The 18,553-nt window shown below is 43.3% G+C and overlaps 2 protein-coding genes across 3 annotated transcripts; both read left to right on the top strand.

Annotated features, from left to right (window-relative positions):
• Nucleotides 1-1,205: 1,205 nt before the first annotated feature.
• LOC140594099 (uncharacterized) lies at nucleotides 1,206-3,355 on the top strand. The gene is made up of 4 exons (XM_072722471.1): nucleotides 1,206-1,244; nucleotides 1,553-1,796; nucleotides 1,928-2,435; nucleotides 2,741-3,355. The coding sequence occupies exons 1-4, from the start codon at nucleotides 1,206-1,208 to the stop codon at nucleotides 3,054-3,056; spliced, it is 1,107 nt and encodes a 368-aa protein (XP_072578572.1). The 3' UTR covers nucleotides 3,057-3,355.
• Nucleotides 3,356-3,427: 72 nt separating this feature from the next.
• Nucleotides 3,428-18,159, top strand: ZFP69 (ZFP69 zinc finger protein). Of its 2 annotated transcripts, none has more exons than XM_025983652.2 (5): nucleotides 3,428-3,897; nucleotides 5,169-5,251; nucleotides 11,368-11,494; nucleotides 11,786-11,881; nucleotides 16,738-18,159. In XM_025983652.2, the coding sequence occupies exons 1-5, from the start codon at nucleotides 3,771-3,773 to the stop codon at nucleotides 17,868-17,870; spliced, it is 1,566 nt and encodes a 521-aa protein (XP_025839437.2). In that variant the 5' UTR covers nucleotides 3,428-3,770; the 3' UTR covers nucleotides 17,871-18,159. The 2 variants fall into 2 exon arrangements, with proteins under 2 accessions (XP_025839437.2, XP_025839434.2); XM_025983649.2 differs by having other exon boundaries at nucleotides 11,783-11,881.
• The last annotated feature ends 394 nt before the right edge of the window (nucleotides 18,160-18,553 follow it).

Genomic DNA, 18,553 nt, shown 5'->3' with positions numbered 1-18,553 from the left:
GACTGTTAGGTGAACAATAGCTGTTATTCTAGAAATCACTGAAGACAGGGGATATTGACGCCAGTGTTGACAGAAGCTTATTCAAAGCTAATGTCCTGGAGCTCAGATCCAGTTGTTCTTAGATATTATCAGGTACATGGGGGCCTAGGAGGAAACTCAGACGGTGGTAAATTTTCTTGCCTCCCCTCTGGAGTGGGAACATATAGCTTCCTCGGTTGACTCAGATGCAAGGTGAAATACAGAACATGAGGAAATGGGGCCTAGCAAAGCAACAGCAGAGATGGAGCCTTTCTAAAATGGATCCCCTTTGGGGAATCCCTGGGTGGCTCAGCGGTGTAGCGCCTGTCTTCGCCCCAGGGAGTGATTCTTGAGACCTGGGATCGAGTCCCACATCGGGCTCCCTGCATGGAGCCTGCTTCTCCCTCTGTCTGAGTCTCTGCCTCTCTTTCTGTGTGTCTCATGAATAAATAAATAAAATCTTAAAAAAAAAGTAAAATGGATCCCCTTCAGCTTCCCTATCTCTGCTGAGACCTGGATCCTGGACTTCCAGCCTCGAACTGGGAGAAAACAAATTTCTGTTGTTTAAAGCCACTCAGTCTGTGGCATTTTGTTGCGGTAGTCCTAGCAAACTAATGCACGCCTTTAAGAACATTAAAAATATAGATTTCAGACTTTTTTTTCTTCTTTCTGAGAGGGAGAGAGAGAGGGAGACAGAGGGAGTCTCAAGCAGGTTCCATGCCTGATGCAGCGCTCGATGTCACAGCCCTTAGATCATGACCTGAGCCGAAACCAAGAGTTGGATGCTTAGCCGACAGAGCCAACCAGGCAGCCGCAGACTTTATAGTTTTTTAATTTAATTGTTTTTGGAGGTGGGTTGATATAAATACATATCCCAGCCCCGCTATTATCAGAAAGATAAAGTCCTCATTATCCCGTTTCCACACGCTGCTCCCTCATAGCCCTCACCATCATGTGGGGGTGACCTTTACCGGTCACCTGTTACCTATTAGGTTACTGCCTGTTACCTATTTTTTTTTTTTTTTTTAAGAAGAAAAATGTGTTAAGAAGAAAACCACTGGTTCAAAATGGGGCCACTCAGGCCAAGTCATTAAACCAGGGCTTAGTACGCAAGCTAACTGCAGCTCTAACCACCCCCAGGAATGTAGTCAACCAGGAATCTGGGGCTCTGGCACCGCTAAGCTCACATGTCACACGGGCCTCCCCAGCCCCGAGAGGCAAACGAGGTAATCCACCCAACTGCACCTCCAGCTTTAACCCCTCAGAGAAGGGGACCTCCCCTGGAACAATCTTTTTTTTTTTTTTTTAAGATTTTATTTATTTATTCATGAGAGACACAGAGAAGAGAGAGAGGCAGAGACACAGGCAGAGGGAGAAGCAGGCTCCATGCAGGGAGCCCAACGTGGGACTCAATCCCGGGCCTCCAGGGTCACCCCCTGGGCTGGAGGCAGGTGCCACACCTCCGAGCCACCCAGGGGTCCCCAATCTTTTCTTCTGCTAATAACTTCCTCGCCCCACCCTCCGTCCTCTAAAGCCCTTCTATTTCGTCGGTCGCTACGGCTCCCCTCGGCCTCCCAGGTGCGCGGCTACCCCATTCACGCACGGGCGGGGCCGGGCAGCCCTGCGGCCGCACTGGGTTGGGTCTCTCGTTCGACGTCATCACCTACTCGGTTCCTCACGGACGCGGATCCCAGGAGGCAGGGCCTTCCTGATCCCCGCCCCACGCTCCGAGCCTGCGGAGGCTGAACGACAGGTGGACCAGGCCGCTCCGGCGCCGGGTTTTCGGACGCGCCGGCTTCCCGGGAGGGGGCGGGGCCTCTGGGGCGGGGCCTCTGGGGCGGGGCCTCTGGGGCGGGGCCTCGGGCGGGCTCGGGGGCGGGGCCTGCGGCGCGCGGAGCCGCCGGAAGAGGCGCGCGCCGGGAGGGGGGCTGCGCGGCCGCCGGGGGGCGGGGCGGGGGCGCGGGGGGCGCGGGGCGACCCGGGCTGCGGCCCACGAGGCGAGGCGGGGCGGCGCGGGGAGCGGGCGCGCGAGGGCGGCGGCGTGATGCGGGGCGGCGGTCGGCCTTAGGCCGGCTCCGCGGGGAACCGGGAGGAGCCGCGCGGCCGCGGCGGAGGCCGAGGTCGTGCGGGCTCCCGAAGGAAGGCTGCGGGGTCGCGGGGCGCCTGGAGGGTCGTGGGGAGCGGGGGCATGTGGTCTGCGGAGGCCGGGGGAGGACCAAACCCGCCGGCGCCCGGTCCCCCGAAGAGGCGGCGGGTGGCGCCGGAAGGCTCGGGAGCGAGCGCCGTCGCCGCCGCGTCGGATCGCAGCCGCGTGCGGGGCCGCGCTGGGCAGGCTGCGCGGGGGCTGCAGCCTGGGTCCGGGGAGCCCCGAGCCCGGCCAGCTGCCAAGTGATGCTTCGAAAGTTTCCCCGCTTTGGGTAACTGGACGTTTACTTTGGGTGCTGAGGGCAGGATGTGTCCCCGGGCTGCGGGGTGCGGGAAGCGGCTCGGGGCCGGGCGGGGGAGCCCCGAAGCTACCTACCCCCTCCTCACAAACTTCAAGAAGTTGGGCCGGCTCCCTGGCGCGGAGCCCGGACGTGCGTGGGGCCCGGCTGTGCTGGACCCGGTCGCTGCGGAGGCACCTGCTCCGGGGCCGGGGCCGGGCCGGGCCGGGGCGCAGGGGGGCGGGGGTGTTGGTGGAAGGAGAGGATAGATTGGAGTTGTTTGCACATTTCCCCGTTAGAAGCGGCTCTGCAGTCCTCCTGATACTCCGAGTCCTGGATTCCCTCCATCCGAACCAGTCCCCCTCTCCCAATTTTAACCTTTCTGAAGCCAAGAGGCATCTTAACAGGTTAAAAGGACTTACCCAATGCCGGGCATCTGCGTGGGTGGGGACGCATCGGGCGCTGTTTGATGCTGTGAAAATGCAGCGGTGTCCCCATCACTTAGGACACTGGAACTTTACACTTCGATCTCCAGTTGTCTTTAAAAAAGCAGCTTTAAAAGATGATGCTGTGATGCAGCAGGACCGTAAAAAGGTTTATAGGAATATTTACTAAGGGTTTGCTGTCTGCCTGACATGGTTCCAATTCCTATCACAGCCTGGTAGAGTATTGTTATCCGCTTTTTAGAGGTGAAGAACCTGAAGCTCAGAGAGTCGCAGGGCCTTAGAGATTTTAAATACAGGTGTCGGGATTCTAACCCAAGCTGTCTGGTTGGAAAGCTTGGCCTCCTAACTCCGAAGTCTGTACCCAGGCGGAAGGTGCTTGCAGCTTGCAAGGAGGGAAGTCAAGGCTCGGTTTATGCTTGTTTGTAGATCTTTGGCTGTTTGTGTATGTGCGTTTGGAACTCGGGGACAGCTACGTCCAAGGGCATTGATTGTACTTATCCCCGCATTGATGCCAAATCTTTGTTTTTGGATCCTTTGCAGTTTAAAATTTATTCCTGCAAGCTCTGGAGTTCTTACTATGTGATTGGTGCTTCTGGATCCCTCCTCTTCTGCCTTTTGCTCCCCAAGAAGAATACAGAGCATGCGCTCAGGCCTCCTCAGCTGGCTGCCTCCCCAGGAGGCAGTACTTAATTTAAGAGTGAAATCAGCTTTTCGGAGTTGTTAAAGTCATAGGAGCCCCCAGCTTCTGGTGACGTGGGGACACACCGATGTCCTGAGGGCAGGAGATTGTGCTCAGAGGAGACGACACCTGTGAAGCCTCTCAGTACACATCTGGCAGTTCTCTCCTGAAGCGGACAGGCCCCACTGGGGGGTGGGCATCGTCATGCTGCAGCAGCTCCTCATCACCCTGCCTACGGAGGCCAGCGCGTGGGTGAAGTTGCACCATCCGGAGAAGGCCAAGGAGGGGGCGCCCCTGTGGGAGGACGTGACTAAGATGTTTGAAGGAGAAGGTGAGAATAGGCTGTTGAAGAAGTCTTGCTTTGTGTGTGAAAACTTCATTTGGTGTGTATGCTTCATTGAGGTGGTCTCTTGGGGGGAAAATTGGGGAAAAGCCTTTGGGGTTCGTGCTTGTGGCTTTTGGGAGGGGGATAAGTATGAGAGGAAATGTTGGGCTGTGAGCTTGGGCTTCTTGCACCATGTGTGCCATGCTGCTGCCTTTTCCAGTCCTCAGATCCAGCGCACAACAGTGTCCCCACCAGTGGCTCCCAAGTATATGTGATTCACCGACAGTGGGCCTATAAGTTTCTGCCCCCTAAAGCCCTCCCAAGGTCTTCCTTCATAAGTTGTGGTCAGTTTGTCCCAAAGCCAGTGTTTTTCTCAAGGAGCAGTTCTTTTTTCCTGAGAGGAAGGAATGCCATGCTTGGTTACTCTCAATTTACAGGAGGTCAGTGGGAAGCGTGTCCAAGGTTACATATTACCTGGTGGTCTGGTCAGGACGGATAGATGGACAGAGGAATGTGTGTGTCTCATGTGGTCTCTTAGTTCATACCTTTAATGCTTTAAGTACAGCTGACATCTATTCTAGTTGCGTCGGGCAGGGACCTTGCTAAGCACGTAGACCAACGGAAAAATGAATAATGTTTTCCAGTGCTATTTCTTAATTGATGGAGAGAGACACATACCCACATCAAAAGCCTACGAAAATGCTATGATAAACTTCTTTTGGAAGACGAGACCAGAAACATCCTTCTGATTGCTTTTATTGGAGAAATTTTCACAAAGCAGATAGCATTGGATTGGGCCTTGTAAGATGTCTGAGTTTTTTTGTAGAAGATTTGGGGAAAGGACGCAGAATGTGCCTTGAGTGGTTCACAGAATGGAGAACATCCTAGTGTGAGGGCTAGGAGCGTGGTCAGTGTCCGTGTAGGACGGATAAAGGCTGGTGGATGGCGGGAACTAATGCTGGGAAAGCATGCTTCAGGTGAGCGCCCTGAAGTGCGTGGGAAGTGTGTGGATTTTTCTTTCTTGCTAGAACCCTTTGAACGGAGCAGTGGCCCGCTTAGATCTGTGCTTTTGGACCAGCGTTGACCATCGGGAAGTACAGTGCTCAAAGCAACGCACTGCAGACCCTCCTCATTAAGGAGGTCCCACTGCTCTGAGTTGCTCCAAGTGTCCCTTTCTCTGAATGGTTCGAGAAGCCACGTTCAGCAGATCTGCAGGTGCTTTTTCTCTTTGGGAGATTTGGGGAGATGCAAACCTCATGACCCTTTTCCTTCTTCAGCTCTGCTCTCTCAGGATGCTAAGACCCAGGAAGAAAGTTCGAAGGATGGATTCACCTCTCGGTTGCCAGCAGCAGAATCCCAGGTGGGTTGCTTTCCTTTCATTTTCTTGACCTCCTGCTTGGTTTTTAAGGCTATAATTTGCCTTTTCTTGTCTTTCTTTTTTTTCCCCTTTTGGTGTGAGGGTGTGTTGGGGCTAACAGATCCATTAGAGGGAGCTCCGTACAAGCTCCTTTTGTACAGACAACTGGGCTACAGTGGTGGCCATTCCCCTACTCATAGTGGCTTCCCTCCTTGTAACTTGTTTGTGACCAACATCTAGATTGAACGCTGCGCTAATTTCCATAGAGAAAGCAAAATAAGTGATAGAATTCTAGCGCCTAAAACCAAACAGATACCATGTGGAGTCAAAAGATGTACATCAATTTTTTTTAAGTATTTCATACTCAAAAGCAAACTATGTTGAGGAAGATGAAAGTTCTGAAATCCTTAAGTGCTGTACACATATCACTGGTGAACTTCCTAGGGTGACCGTCAGTATAATATCGGGAGCAGAGGTCACACTGCACCCAGAGAAGTAAGTGGGGAAGCAATGGTCTGTCCACATAGCACGTGTTAGACAGGATGGGCAGTTATAATGGGGTGTCCTCACTGCTGGCTGGAAGCATAGAAGCCAGAGGAAAATTGCAGGATGAGTGACAAAGGAGGACTATTAAAGATGAGATATTATTCGGTGACAGAAGAGTTTTAAGTGAAAAGAACTTGGGTTCTGAGATTAGATGGTATAGGATTTGAACACATCTCTTGTATTTACTTACTCGGTGATGGGGGCAATTTTCTTTAGCTGTTTACAATCCCGATATCTTTGGCTGGTTCAGATGCTCATTTTAGGATTGAAATGCATTTCAGAATTATTTGGTAATAGGAAAGAAGTTATAATAGTCTAATTAAAGTTACCTCTACAACTCCTAACTCTGGGAAATGAACAAGGGGTGGTGGAAAGGGAGGTGGGCGGGGGAGTGGGGGCGACTGGGTGACGGGCACTGAGGGGGGGCACTTGATGGGATGAGCACTGGGTGTTATGGTATATATTGGCAAATTGAACTCCAATAAAAAAAATAAAAAATAAAAAATAAATAAAGTTACATCTACATTGCACTTATCTGGAATTCCTGGCTTCTTGACATTTATCAAAAACTGCTGGGATTTTTAGCATTAGGAAAAGATTAATTTTCTTTAAATTGAGGTACAATTTACCTATATGAAAATACATTTAAGAAAGTATATAGTTGGGCAGCCCCGGTGGCGCAGCGGTTTAAGCGCCGCCTGCAGCCCGGGGCGTGATCCTGGAGACCCGGGATTGAGTCCCACATCGGGCTTCCTGCATGGAGCCTGCTTCTCCCTCTCCCTGTGTCTCTGCCTCTCTCTCTAGCTGTGTCTCTATGAATAAATAAATAAAATCTTTAAAAAAAAAGTATATAGTTTTATTTTAGCATGTGTATACACCATGTAACCAAAATATAGATCATTTCCACCATCTCAGAAAGTTCCCTCATCCCCCTTTCCAGTCAAAACTTTGCTTCGTTCCCAGTAGAGAGGACCTGGGACCTCTGTGTTATTTCTTTTTTTTTTTCTTTTTTTAAGATTTTATTTATTTATTCATGAGAAAGAGAGAGGGGGGCAGAAGAGACACAGGCAGAGGGAGAAGCAGGCTCCATGCAGGGAGCCCGACGTGGGACTCAATCCCGGGTCTCCAGGATCACGCCCTGGGCGGAAGGCAGACACCCAACCTCTGAGCCACCCAGGCATCCCCTCTGTGTTATTTCTTAACAACTGTGAGTCAGTCGGAGAAGAGCAAACATTATGTGTTCTCATTCACTTGGGAAATATAAATAATAGTGAAAGGGAATAGAAGGGAAGGGAGAAGAAATGGGTGGGAAATATCAGAAAGGGAGACAGAACATAAAGACTCCTAACTCTGGGAAACGAACTAGGGGTGGTGGAAGGGGAGGAGGGCGGGGGGTGGGGGTGAATGGGTGACGGGCACTGAGGGGGGCACTTGACGGGATGAGCACCGGGTGTTATTCTGTATGTTGGCAAATTGAACACCAATAAAAAATAAATTTATTATTAAAAAAATAAAAATAAAGGCAAGGATGTTTCCAAGAAAAAAAACCAAAACAAAACAAAACAAAAAAACAACTGCTTGGGGATCTATAATCTCAAAATAAAAGGTTTTAAAGAGAATTTATATTCTGCAGTTGAAACCAAATGTCCATTAGTTTAAGTTGGCTGATAGGTTGTTCAAATCTGTATCCCTGATGCATCTTTGTCCACTTGTATCAATTACTGAGAAAAGAGTCTTAAAATCTTCATCTATCTCTCCCTTCAGTCCTGTCAATTCTGCTTTATTTTGAATTCTGTTAGATGTGTTCATGGGTAGGATTGTTGTCTTGATGAACCAACAGTTTATGGGTCTTCCTTATGACTGGTAATATTCTTTCTGCTAAGTCCACTTTGTCTGATTTACTGTAGTTCCTCCAGTATTTTTATTAGTTCTTGTTCATATGGCATGGCTTTTTCAGTTCTTATCTGTGTCTCTACATTTAAAGTCTGACCTTACATACAGCAGTTCTTTCGTGTTTCGTGCATTTGCAGTTACCATAATCGTTGACACAGTGGGATTAAGTGTGTGGTCTGGTTCTTTGTCTGCTGTTCACCCATCTTTGTTTCTTTGATCCTCTTCTGCTTCCTCATGGATTGCTTAGTTTTTTAGTATTCCACTTCATGTCCTCTGATGACTTTTTTAGCTGTACCTGTGATTCTCTTTTAGTGGTTATTCTGGCCATTGTAATACACGTTTTTAACACAGTTGAAATAATATTGAATTAATATTACACTGTTGAATAAATATTATACAGTCAAATTAATACTATACTGTTGAGTTGAATTAATACTAATACTATACTGTTAGATTAATTATTACACTGTTGAATTAATGAGACTGTTTCACATGTGGCATGAAAACCTCATAATTCCATTTACTCTTTTCCATTCTTTGTATATTGTTATACATTTCACTTTACATGTTACAAACCCCACAGTACATTGTTCTTATTTTTATTTTTTAATTTTTATAAAAGATTTATTTATCTATCTATCTATCTATCTATCTATTTATTTATTTATTTATTGGAGAGAGAGAGCACACACATGCAAAAGTGGAGGGATGAGGTGAGGGAGAGAGAGAATCTCAAGCAAGTTCCCCACTGAGAGCACACTCCCCTCTTTTTTTTTTTTTTTGAATTTTTATTTATTTATGATAGTCACAGAGAGAGAGAGAGAGGCAGAGACACAGGCAGAGGGAGAAGCAGGCTCCATGCACCGGGAGCCCGACGTGGGATTCGATCCCGGGTCTCCAGGATCGCTCCCTGGGCCAAAGGCAGGCACCAAACCGCTGCGCCACCCAGGGATCCCCCTCTTTTTTTTTTTAAATAGTAAATTGTTTTTAAGAAATTAAGAAAAGAAGGGGTGTCCTGGGTGTCTCAGTAGATTAAGCATCTGCCTTTAGCTTAGGTCATGATCTCAGGGTCCCAGGAGGAGCCCCATGTGGTGCTCTCTGCTTAGTGGAGAGTTGGCTTCTCCCTCTCCTCTGCGCTTCCCCCTGCTTGTGCTTGCTCTCTCTCTCTCTCTCTCTCTCTCAAATAGATAAATTTTTAAAAAAAAGAAATTAAGAAGAAGAAAGAGACCAAGTCTTTTCAGATTCTATGTAATTACCAATAGAGGCACTCTTCATTCCTTCTTTTATTTTCAAATTTCTAACTGGCATCATTTCCCTTCACCCATAGGAATGTTTATCATTTTGTAATGTGGCTGTTCTGATGCATCCTCACAGCTTTTGCTGACCTAAGATGTCTCTCTTGTCTTCCTACTTGAGGATCTTTTGCTGGATATAGAACTCTGGGATGACTTTTTTCGTTTAAGCACTTTAAAAGTGTTCCATGATTATTTAGCCTGTATGGTTTCAGCTGTTAGTATTCTTTCCCTCTAGGTGAAAGAATGCGTTTGTTTGTTTATACCAACCTTTCTTGGCTTTTTTGTTCCTCCTTTCCTACCTTCTTCTGGCTACCTTCATGATCTTCCCTTTTGTCTTTGCTCTTCCGCAGTTTTACTACAATGTGCGTAGGGATGATTTTCTTTGAATTTACTTTTTTGGGGGTTTGCTAAGCTTCTTGTATCTGTGGCTTGACTTTTTTTTTCATCAAATTTGGAAAACTTTCCACCTTCATTTCTTAATTTTTTTTCAGCCTATTCTTTTATCTTCTTCTGAGATTCTAATTATATGTATATTAAACCACTTGGCATTCTTCTAGAGTTTTGTGGGGTTTTTTTTTTTAATCTTTTTGGTGCTTCAGTTTGAATAATATCTATTCAATTAATACCTGTCTTAAGTTTCATGGATCTCATCTTTGTCAGGGTTCAATCTGCCTCTAAGTGTGTTCAGTGGATTTTTCAGGTATTATAATTCTCATTTGTAGAATTTTCATTTAGTTCTTTAGCATTTCTCTCTCTCTCCTCAATTACTCCCTATTCTATCCTTTTTTTTTTTTTTTTTAATGAGAGAGCAAGTGGGGCCAGGATGGGGCAGAGGGAGAGAATCTCAAGCAGGCTCCACGCCCAGCAGCTCAATCTCACAACTCTGAAATCATGACATGAGCCAAAATCAAGAGTCAGACACTTAACCCACTGAACCACCTCAGGGCATCCCTCTATCCATAGTTTATGGTACATTTTTTAAACATACGTTTAAATAATTTCTTTAAACTTCGTGTCTGCTAATTCCAATGACTTGGTCACCTATGAGTTTCCTTCTATTGATTTGTATTTTCTTGTATCAGATTTTCCTTCTCCTTCACATGTATGACAATTTTTTATAGTAGTTCAGATATGGGGTATTAAAGAACAGTAGGGAATGAAATATAGTTTGTTTAGTTCTGTTTATTTCCAGGAGACTAAGCCCTTTCCTCTGTCTGGTGGTTAAGGTGAGGCACTGATTATTCATATTCCCCCTACAGCTGTGACTGAGCTCTGGCTGAGATAAAGCTTTTATTTGATTGAATTCACTTCTGATGAAGCCAGCTACAAAAGCCCACACTACCACAGCTAGGGGGCTGATCTTTTTCAGCTCTTCAAGTATTGAGCTAGGCTGCGGTTTCACCACAGTTCCAGTTTTGTCATCTTTGCATTAAATTCTAGTGGGGCCCCAAAATTTAAGTTCAGCAGGAATGCATTGATTGTGACAATGCTTAAAGCCTTTCCCCTGCGCCCCCCCCCCCCCCCGATCTCATCTCCTACTCTTCCTTCACCACCCTCTACCAGTGATGCTGTTTACTCTCCTGTTCCTTAGACAAGCCAAGGATGCTCTCCTTTATTTTTATTTTTATTTTTTTATAAATTTATTTTTTTATTGGTGTTCAATTTGCCAACATATAGAATAACACCCAGTGCTCATCCCATCAGGTGCCCCCCTCAGTGCCCATCACCCAGTCACCCCCACCCCCAACCACCTCCCTTTCTACCACCTCGTTCATTTCCCAGAGTTAGGAGTCTCTCATGTTCTGTCTCCTTTCTGATATTTCCCACTCATTTTTTCTCCTTTCCCCTTTATTCCCTTTCACTATTTTTTATGTTCCCCAAATGAATGAGACCATAAAATGTTTGTCCTTCTCCTATTGACTTATTTCACTCAGCATAATACCCTCCAGTTCCATCCACGTTGAAGCAAATGGTGGGTATTTGTCGTTTCTAATGGGATGCTCTCCTTTAGGTCCTTTGTACCTGCTTGGAATGCCCTCCCTTCAGATTTTCAGATTTCCACATAGTTCTTCCTCACTGAATTCATGTCTCTGGTCACATATCACCTTTTCCCCACCACCCTGCATAAAAGATTCCCCTCTACCCTCACTGTGATTCTCCACGTTCCTCCCTTATCCTGCTTTATTTTTTTTCTAAGGCACATAGGACCATCTGATTTTCTAAATATTTATTTATGGTTATCTCTAGAGGATCTTCAAACACATCCAAACGAGGATCCCAGTAAAACTAGTTTAGAATCTCTCAGAACTTGGAATACTGTTAGAACTCCTTGGACCTTGATGGAAGTGGTCTCTTGTCTGAAAAGGAATATATTCAATATTCTAGGAACTGTTAACCTTCAAGGACGTATCTGTGGACTTCACCCAGGAGGAATGGGGACAACTGTCCCTTGCTCACCGGAATCTATACCGGGAGGTGATGCTGGAGAACTATGGGAACCTGGTCTCAGTGGGTAAGGATGGGCCAGAAAACCTGAGAGTCATTATTTTTAAATTCTTAAATGTTGTGGATCCCCTGGAGCTTGGCCTTGGGTTCTGTATCAGAGATGTCGCATTCCTTGGGGGAACAGCTTTACTTGGTAGAGCTAGAGTAGAAACACATTCTGTGGTGCCCCTTTCCATCTGAAGAGACCCTGAATACCAGAGGATAGAAATTCTGGGGATGGTTCTTAGAACTCAGCATAACATTCATGTTTTGTTTTTTGTTATTGTTGTTTGTTTTCGTTTTTTTACTTTATAAGCAGGATATCAGCTTTCCAAACCTAGTGTGATATCCCAGTTGGAGAAAGGACAAGAACCATGGATGACAGAGAAAAAGGGCCCAGGAGATCCCAGTCCAGGTGAGACAAAGACAGATAGTACATTTTAATATGTAGGCTGGAGGGATCCCTGGGTGGTACAGCGGTTTGGCGCCTGCCTTTGGCCCAGGGTGCGATCACGGAGACCCGGGATCGAATCCCACGTCAGGCTCCCAGTGCATGGAGCCTGCTTCTCCCTCTGCCTGTGTCTCTGCCTCTCTCTCTCTCTCTCTCTCTCTGTGACTATCATAAATAAATAAAAATTAAAAAAAATAATATGTAGGCTGGAGTCCCTGAAGTCTTCCTACAGCCCCTGGACAGGACATGCACCACACTTGACTTTACCCCCTCCCTCTGTCACCTCTTTCCTTCATCTGACCTTGTGAAGGTCTCTCCGCAGTTGGAGGGAAGGGACTCTTGTCTTCATTAAAGCTAAACTTGACTTCCCTCTTTTCTTCAGTATCCTGAGCTCTGAATTGAAATCTCCTTTCTCTAAGCAGTCAGATGTACATGGGCTTTCTTCACAGAAAACACATCTCTTCAGAACTGACTGCCTTCGACAGATCTTTAATTTTGTGTCTTGCATTCTATTTCCACTTTTCACCAACTTCCATTTTACAATTTCAGCTTTGATTCTCACTCTCTTTTTTTTAAAAATTTTATTTATTTGAAAGAGAGAGTGCACAAGTGGAGGGGAAGACCGAGAGAGGGAGAAGAAAGACCTGCTCCCTCCTCAGCAGGGAGCCCAACATGGGGCTCAATCCCAGGACCCCAGGATCCTGAGCCGATGCAGACGCTTAACTGCTTGAGCCACCCAGGCACCCTGATTCTCACTCTTTTAAACTCATGTATCTGTTGAATTTTTTTGTAACAACTGCTATATGAAAATTCTTGCAAGAGAAATTGCCACATGATACCTTCTCCCCAAATTCAGTGGTCTTTAATCAACCATCTTCTTAGACTTTGCTTTACCATGAAATATTTTAGGTGTTCACTAAGGCATAGAGAACATTGTAACAAGCTTCTATGTAGCTTCCACCTAGACTAAGAAAAAAGAATTGAGGCCCTGCAGTTACCTTCCTACCTTTTGAAATAACCAACTCTTCAGTTTAAATATTGTCATTTTCACATGTGTCTTCATACTTTTATTACATGTGTATATCCTAAAACAATATATAGTATTGTTTTGCATGTTGTTATTCTTTATATAAATGGTATATATACGTCTACTTTTCTCATTCAACGTGGTTGATACTGTTCTAGCTCTTTTATTTCTTTTATTTCCCTTGAATTAACAAACCACAATTTATCAATTTTCCTATTAATATACATTTATATTGTTTCTAAAATTGGGGGTTACCAAAATGCAGTGTCTTCCTATGTATGTCTTCTTGTGTACATATGCAAGTATTTTTGAGATGTTTGGTGGGAAAAAAATTGTTGGGTCATGGTGTATATGCACCTTCATTTTGCTTGAGATTACCAACTTGCTCTACAGAGCAGTTGCACCAATTTATACTCTCATCAGCAAGCCATAAGAGTTTCCAGAGCTCAGCATCTTTGTCAACACTTGGCTTTGTCAAGCTTCAAAATTACTGTAGGGGCACCTGGGTGGTGTAGTTGGTTGAGCATCTAACTCTTGATTTCAGCTCAGGTCAGGATCTCAGGTTCATGGAATTGAGCCCTATGCTTGGCTTGATGCTCAGCATAGAGTCTGCTCCAGATTCCTTCTCTTCCTCTGTGACCCCCCCCCCAAGATAAATAAATTTTAAAAATCTTTTTAAAAATAAAATTATTGTAAATTTTTAGGTGAATATGGTACTTTGTCTTTCATTTTTCCGATTACTAGCAAAAGGAGCATACTCTTCATGTTTATTGACCATCCAGAGTTCCCTGATGTAAAGTACCTGTTTGTATCCTTTGTCAATTGTTTTATTATCTTTTTTCTTGATTTATAGAAAAGTTATATGTAATATATATTATCTTGTATTTTTAAAATTTGGTTTTTCGTATTTAGAGTTAATTGACCTGGAATTATTTTATATGTAGTGGACGTGAGGATCTCCCCACATGGATAATCAGTCCAGGAACCATTTATTTAATAGTGAATGCCACACTGTTACCTGTCAAGTTTCCTTATATATTGGGTCTGTTCTAGGCACTCTTCTGTTCTGTTCTTTGATTCTATCCCTACTCTAATGCCACACTGTCTTAATTACTATTATTTAATAATGAAACTGAATATCTGGTAGAGGTAGTTCTCCCGCTTTGTTCTTCAGAATTGCCATTTTTTTTTTTTTAAGATTCATTTATTTATGTGCATGTTGGCCATGTCTATGTCTTCCTCTGTGAGATTTCTCTTCATGTCTTTTGCTTATTTGAGAGAGAAGGCAGAGAGAGAGAGAGAGAGAGAGCGCGCATGCACACAAGCAATGGTGGAGGGAGGCAGAGGAAGAGGGAGAAGCAGGCTCCCCAGTGAGCAGGGGACCTAACGTGGGGCTCCATAATAGAATCCCAGGGTCTACGACCTGACCCAAAGGTAGATGCTTAACCAACTGAGCCACCTCAGTGCCCCCATCTTGGTTTATTCTTAGCCTCCATACAAAGTATATAATGATGCACTAGATTTCACACACACATGCGTGTACACATGCAAATACTCTAGTGTATTTTGATTGGAATAAAATTGAATTTGTAGATCAACTTTGGGGGGAATTAACATTATGATATTGAGTTTTATTATCCAGAAACATGGTATATTGCTCCATTTATTGATATTTCCTAACTTTTAAAAATAAAGTTTCAGAATTTTCCCTATAAAGGTCTTGTACATATTATATCTCTTGTTAGATTTATTTATCTTGAAGACCTTATATTTTGTTATTGTAGATGGTATATATTTTTGAATTATGTTTTCTGTTATTGATATGTAATGGCACAGTTGATTTTACATATTGATCTTATAGCTAGTGACCTTGCTTTTGCCCCATTAATTCCAATAATTGTTTATATATTCTCCTGGATTTTTTCTTTTTTTCTTTTTTAAAGATTTTATTTATTTATTCATGAGAGACACAAAGAGAGAGAGAGAGGCAGAGACATAGGCAGAGGGAGAAGCAGGCTCCATGCAGGGAGCCTGATGCAGGACTCAATCCCGGGACTCCAGGATCATGCCCTGGGCCAAAGGCAGGCGCTAAACTGCTGAGCCACCCAGGGATCCCCCTCTTGGATTTTTTCTTTTTAAACTTAAAATAATGAAAATAATAAAAGCTACCATGATTTTCATCTAGATGATCCAGTCCCTTTAAATAATAATAACAGTTTGATTTTAGTAAAATATTTAGTTTTATGGAATAACAAAAACTCCCAACTTGATTTCAAAGTTAAATCTCCTCTTCCTCAGTAGTTTGGTCCTTCTTCGGGCCTGGATACTGAATTGGGGAAGGGGCCATAGATGGCTTCTCTCTTTCCCTGTCTTCTTCTCTTCCCGCTCACATATTCAGGACTAGAATCAGAAGTCTATAGAACATAGACTCTATTATTGCCTTTAGTCATTAAGAATTTGGAAGTACTAATGATCATTTTGTGTTGACCAGAAAATCTTATAAGAAGTTATACCTTTCAGGCTATAGTTCTATCAGTTGAAATATAGGTAATGGATACAACAAATTATCAAGTAAAAAAGCCAGTCAGAATTTTAAAGGTTAAAAGATATTTTCAGGGGCACTTGGGTGGCTCAATCAGTTAAGTGTCCATCCCTTGATTTTGGCTTAGGTCATGATCTCAGGGTTGTGAGATTGAGCCCCAGTGAGCATGGAATCTTCTTAAGATTCTTTCTCCTCTTTCTCTGCTATTCACCCCCTCAAGAAAAAAAGATATTTTCATAGAACATAGCAATAATAGCAACATAGTCTGGTTTCTTACAAGTCTCCTTTCTAGAGACAGATTAATAACCACAGAAAATAGAACAATGTAGATATTAATACAAGTTTCAATAAAAGCTTAATGTTGAAAAGTTCTTAGTTCAGACCTTTTTTTTTTTTTTTTAAGATTTTATTCATTTATTTATGAGAGACATAGAGAGAGAGAAAGGCAGAGACACAGGCAGAGGGAGAAGCAGGCTCCATGCACCGGGAGCCCGACGTGGGATTCGATCCCGGGTCTCCAGGATCGCGCTCTGGGCCAAAGGCAGGCGCCAAACCGCTGAGCCACCCAGGGATCCCAGACCTTATTTTTTGAACAAGCATCTCCTGCTGGTGTGGGGAGAGGGATATCTTTTTATCTTTCTGAGATTGTTTTCCAAAAGTAGTTGTCAATTTAAAAAGACATTCATAAGACATAGCTCTGAAATTTCATTATTTAGTATTAGAAAGAACAAACAGGTCTAAAGGGCTCAAATTTTACTCTCTATATAAAATCATACCTTTTCCTTATTTAACTGTTTCTTAGCTTCCCATTACCTCCTCTGGTTGCATAACCATATTGAATGTGCAGTTGACCCTTGAAGAACACTGGTTTGCACCAAATGGGTCCACTTATGTGTGGTATACAGTGCTATAAATGTATTTTTTCTTATATTTTTTTAACATTTTCTCTTTTGTAAGAATATAATATATGATAGGTAAACAAAAAATGTTAATTGACTTATCAGTAAGGCTTCTAGGCAATAGTAGGGTATTAATAGTTAAGTTTTTGGGGGAGTCAAAAGTTGTACATGGGTTTTTGTACTGTGTTGGGGTTGGTATCCCAAACCCCATGTTGTTCAAGAGTCAACTGTAATCAAAATCTTGTGCTTTATATGTATAGTTCTCTAAATTTCTATTTCATACTCATTACAATAATTAATTTTTCAAAGCATAACGAATATGAGTTATTTGCATTTTTTCCAATTCTTCCAGACTTGAAGAATAAAACAGAAACTGATGCATCAACTGCAACGAATGACATTTTCCAGGAACAGTTATATCATGGCATTATGATGGAAGGGTTCCTGAGAGATGATGTCATATATTCCACATTGAGAAAAGTCTCTGAATATGATGGTGACTTAGAAAGGCACCCGGAAACCCATGGAAGAGATGTAAGGCAAGCCATCCTGACCCACAAGAAGAGTGGCCAAGAAACCAACAAATTTGGGGAAAATATTGTCAGTTCAAAAGTTATTGTAGAGCAGAGGCACCGCAAATGTGATACACCTAGACAGAGAAACAAATACAAATTAGACTTGATTAATCATCCAAGTTACATAAAAACAAAAACCTATGAATGTAATATATGTGAAAAAATCTTCAAACAACCCATTCATCTTACTGAACACATGAGAATTCACACTGGTGAAAAGCCTTTCAGGTGTAAGGAATGTGGAAGAGCCTTTAGTCAAAGCGCATCTCTTACTACACACCAGAGGATCCATACTGGCGAGAAACCCTTTGAATGTGAAGAATGTGGCAAAGCCTTCAGACATCGCTCATCTCTTAATCAGCATCATAGAACTCACACTGGAGAGAAACCCTATGTATGCAATAAATGTCAGAAAGCTTTCAGCCAGAACATTAGCTTGATCCAACACTTGAGAACTCATTCTGGAGAGAAACCCTTTACATGCAATGAATGTGGGAAAACCTTCCGACAGATTAGACATCTTAGTGAACATATAAGAATTCACACTGGGGAGAAGCCCTATGCATGCACTGCGTGTTGTAAAACCTTTAGTCATAGAGCGTATCTAACACATCACCAGAGAATCCATACTGGGGAGAGACCCTACAAATGTAAGGAGTGCGGGAAAGCCTTTAGGCAGAGGATACACCTTAGCAACCATAAAACTGTTCATACAGGAGTGAAAGCATATGAATGCAACCGCTGTGGAAAAGCCTACAGGCATGATTCATCCTTTAAGAAACATCAGAGACACCACACTGGAGAAAAACCTTATGAATGTAATGAATGTGGAAAAGCCTTCAGCTATAATTCATCACTTAGTCGACACCATGAGATACACAGGAGGAATGCCTTTCAAAATAACATGTAAAAAAAAAAAAAAAAACAAAAACAACAAAATAACATGTAAAAATAGATTATTCAACATGAGAGCAAGAGCCAACTCTAAATCAGTGACTCTGTGCTTTTTAATTACATGATTCTAAATTTGAGGAATTGATATCACGATGCCAGCTTTTAATTTTGTCCATTGTGTAAATAAATAGTACATTGACTCCTGTAGATAACTACTATCTACTAACATCTCCATACAAAGTACTTAATCAAGAATAAAGGATGTTATGGTCCTTCAAATTAAATTCAGCATTATGGAAAATGCACATGTAATTGTTATCTTTCTGATTTCATGTGGAATAATTATTCACGTGCATTCACTGATTTATAGACAACAATTGGGAAGAACTGTTGAAAATATCACTACCCCTATTTTTTAAGTAAACTTTTATTTTTTTTAATGGGGAAACTTAAGAATCATGTAAAACTCAAAAGGCATAGACAGTTGTGTAAGTGAAAATCCTTTTCTTATATCCTCCACCATCAAATTTTTTATAGAGGGAATCACTTTTTATAACTAATTATTTTGTGCACCCGTCCAGAGATTTTTCTATTTGTATCCAAAAGAATACAAATGATGCAAATGCAGACTTTTTCTTTTTAAGCATAAATGACAACATTTTGTAAACACCTCTGCACATTACTTTTATTAATTAACCA

Source organism: Vulpes vulpes, chromosome 10 (genome assembly GCF_048418805.1).
Source record: "Vulpes vulpes isolate BD-2025 chromosome 10, VulVul3, whole genome shotgun sequence".
Lineage (NCBI taxonomy): Eukaryota > Metazoa > Chordata > Mammalia > Carnivora > Canidae > Vulpes > Vulpes vulpes.
Note: the sequence above shows the minus strand (reverse complement) of the source record. Positions and strands in the feature narration are given on the sequence as shown.

Bases quoted from the DNA above. Each gene is read 5' to 3' on its own strand.
- ZFP69 (XM_025983649.2), top strand. From the start codon at position 3,771: ATGCTGCAGCAGCTCCTCATCACCCTGCCTACGGAGGCCAGCGCGTGG. The intron at 5,252-11,367 runs GTGGGTTGCTTT...TCAATATTCTAG, and splicing joins TGCCAGCAGCAGAATCCCAG to GAACTGTTAACCTTCAAGGA. The intron at 11,882-16,737 runs GTGAGACAAAGA...CAATTCTTCCAG, and splicing joins CCCAGGAGATCCCAGTCCAG to ACTTGAAGAATAAAACAGAA.
- LOC140594099 (XM_072722471.1), top strand. From the start codon at position 1,206: ATGTCACACGGGCCTCCCCAGCCCCGAGAGGCAAACGAG. The intron at 1,245-1,552 runs GTAATCCACCCA...CGTCCTCTAAAG, and splicing joins AGCCCCGAGAGGCAAACGAG to CCCTTCTATTTCGTCGGTCG. The intron at 1,797-1,927 runs GTTTTCGGACGC...CCGCCGGAAGAG, and splicing joins CCAGGCCGCTCCGGCGCCGG to GCGCGCGCCGGGAGGGGGGC.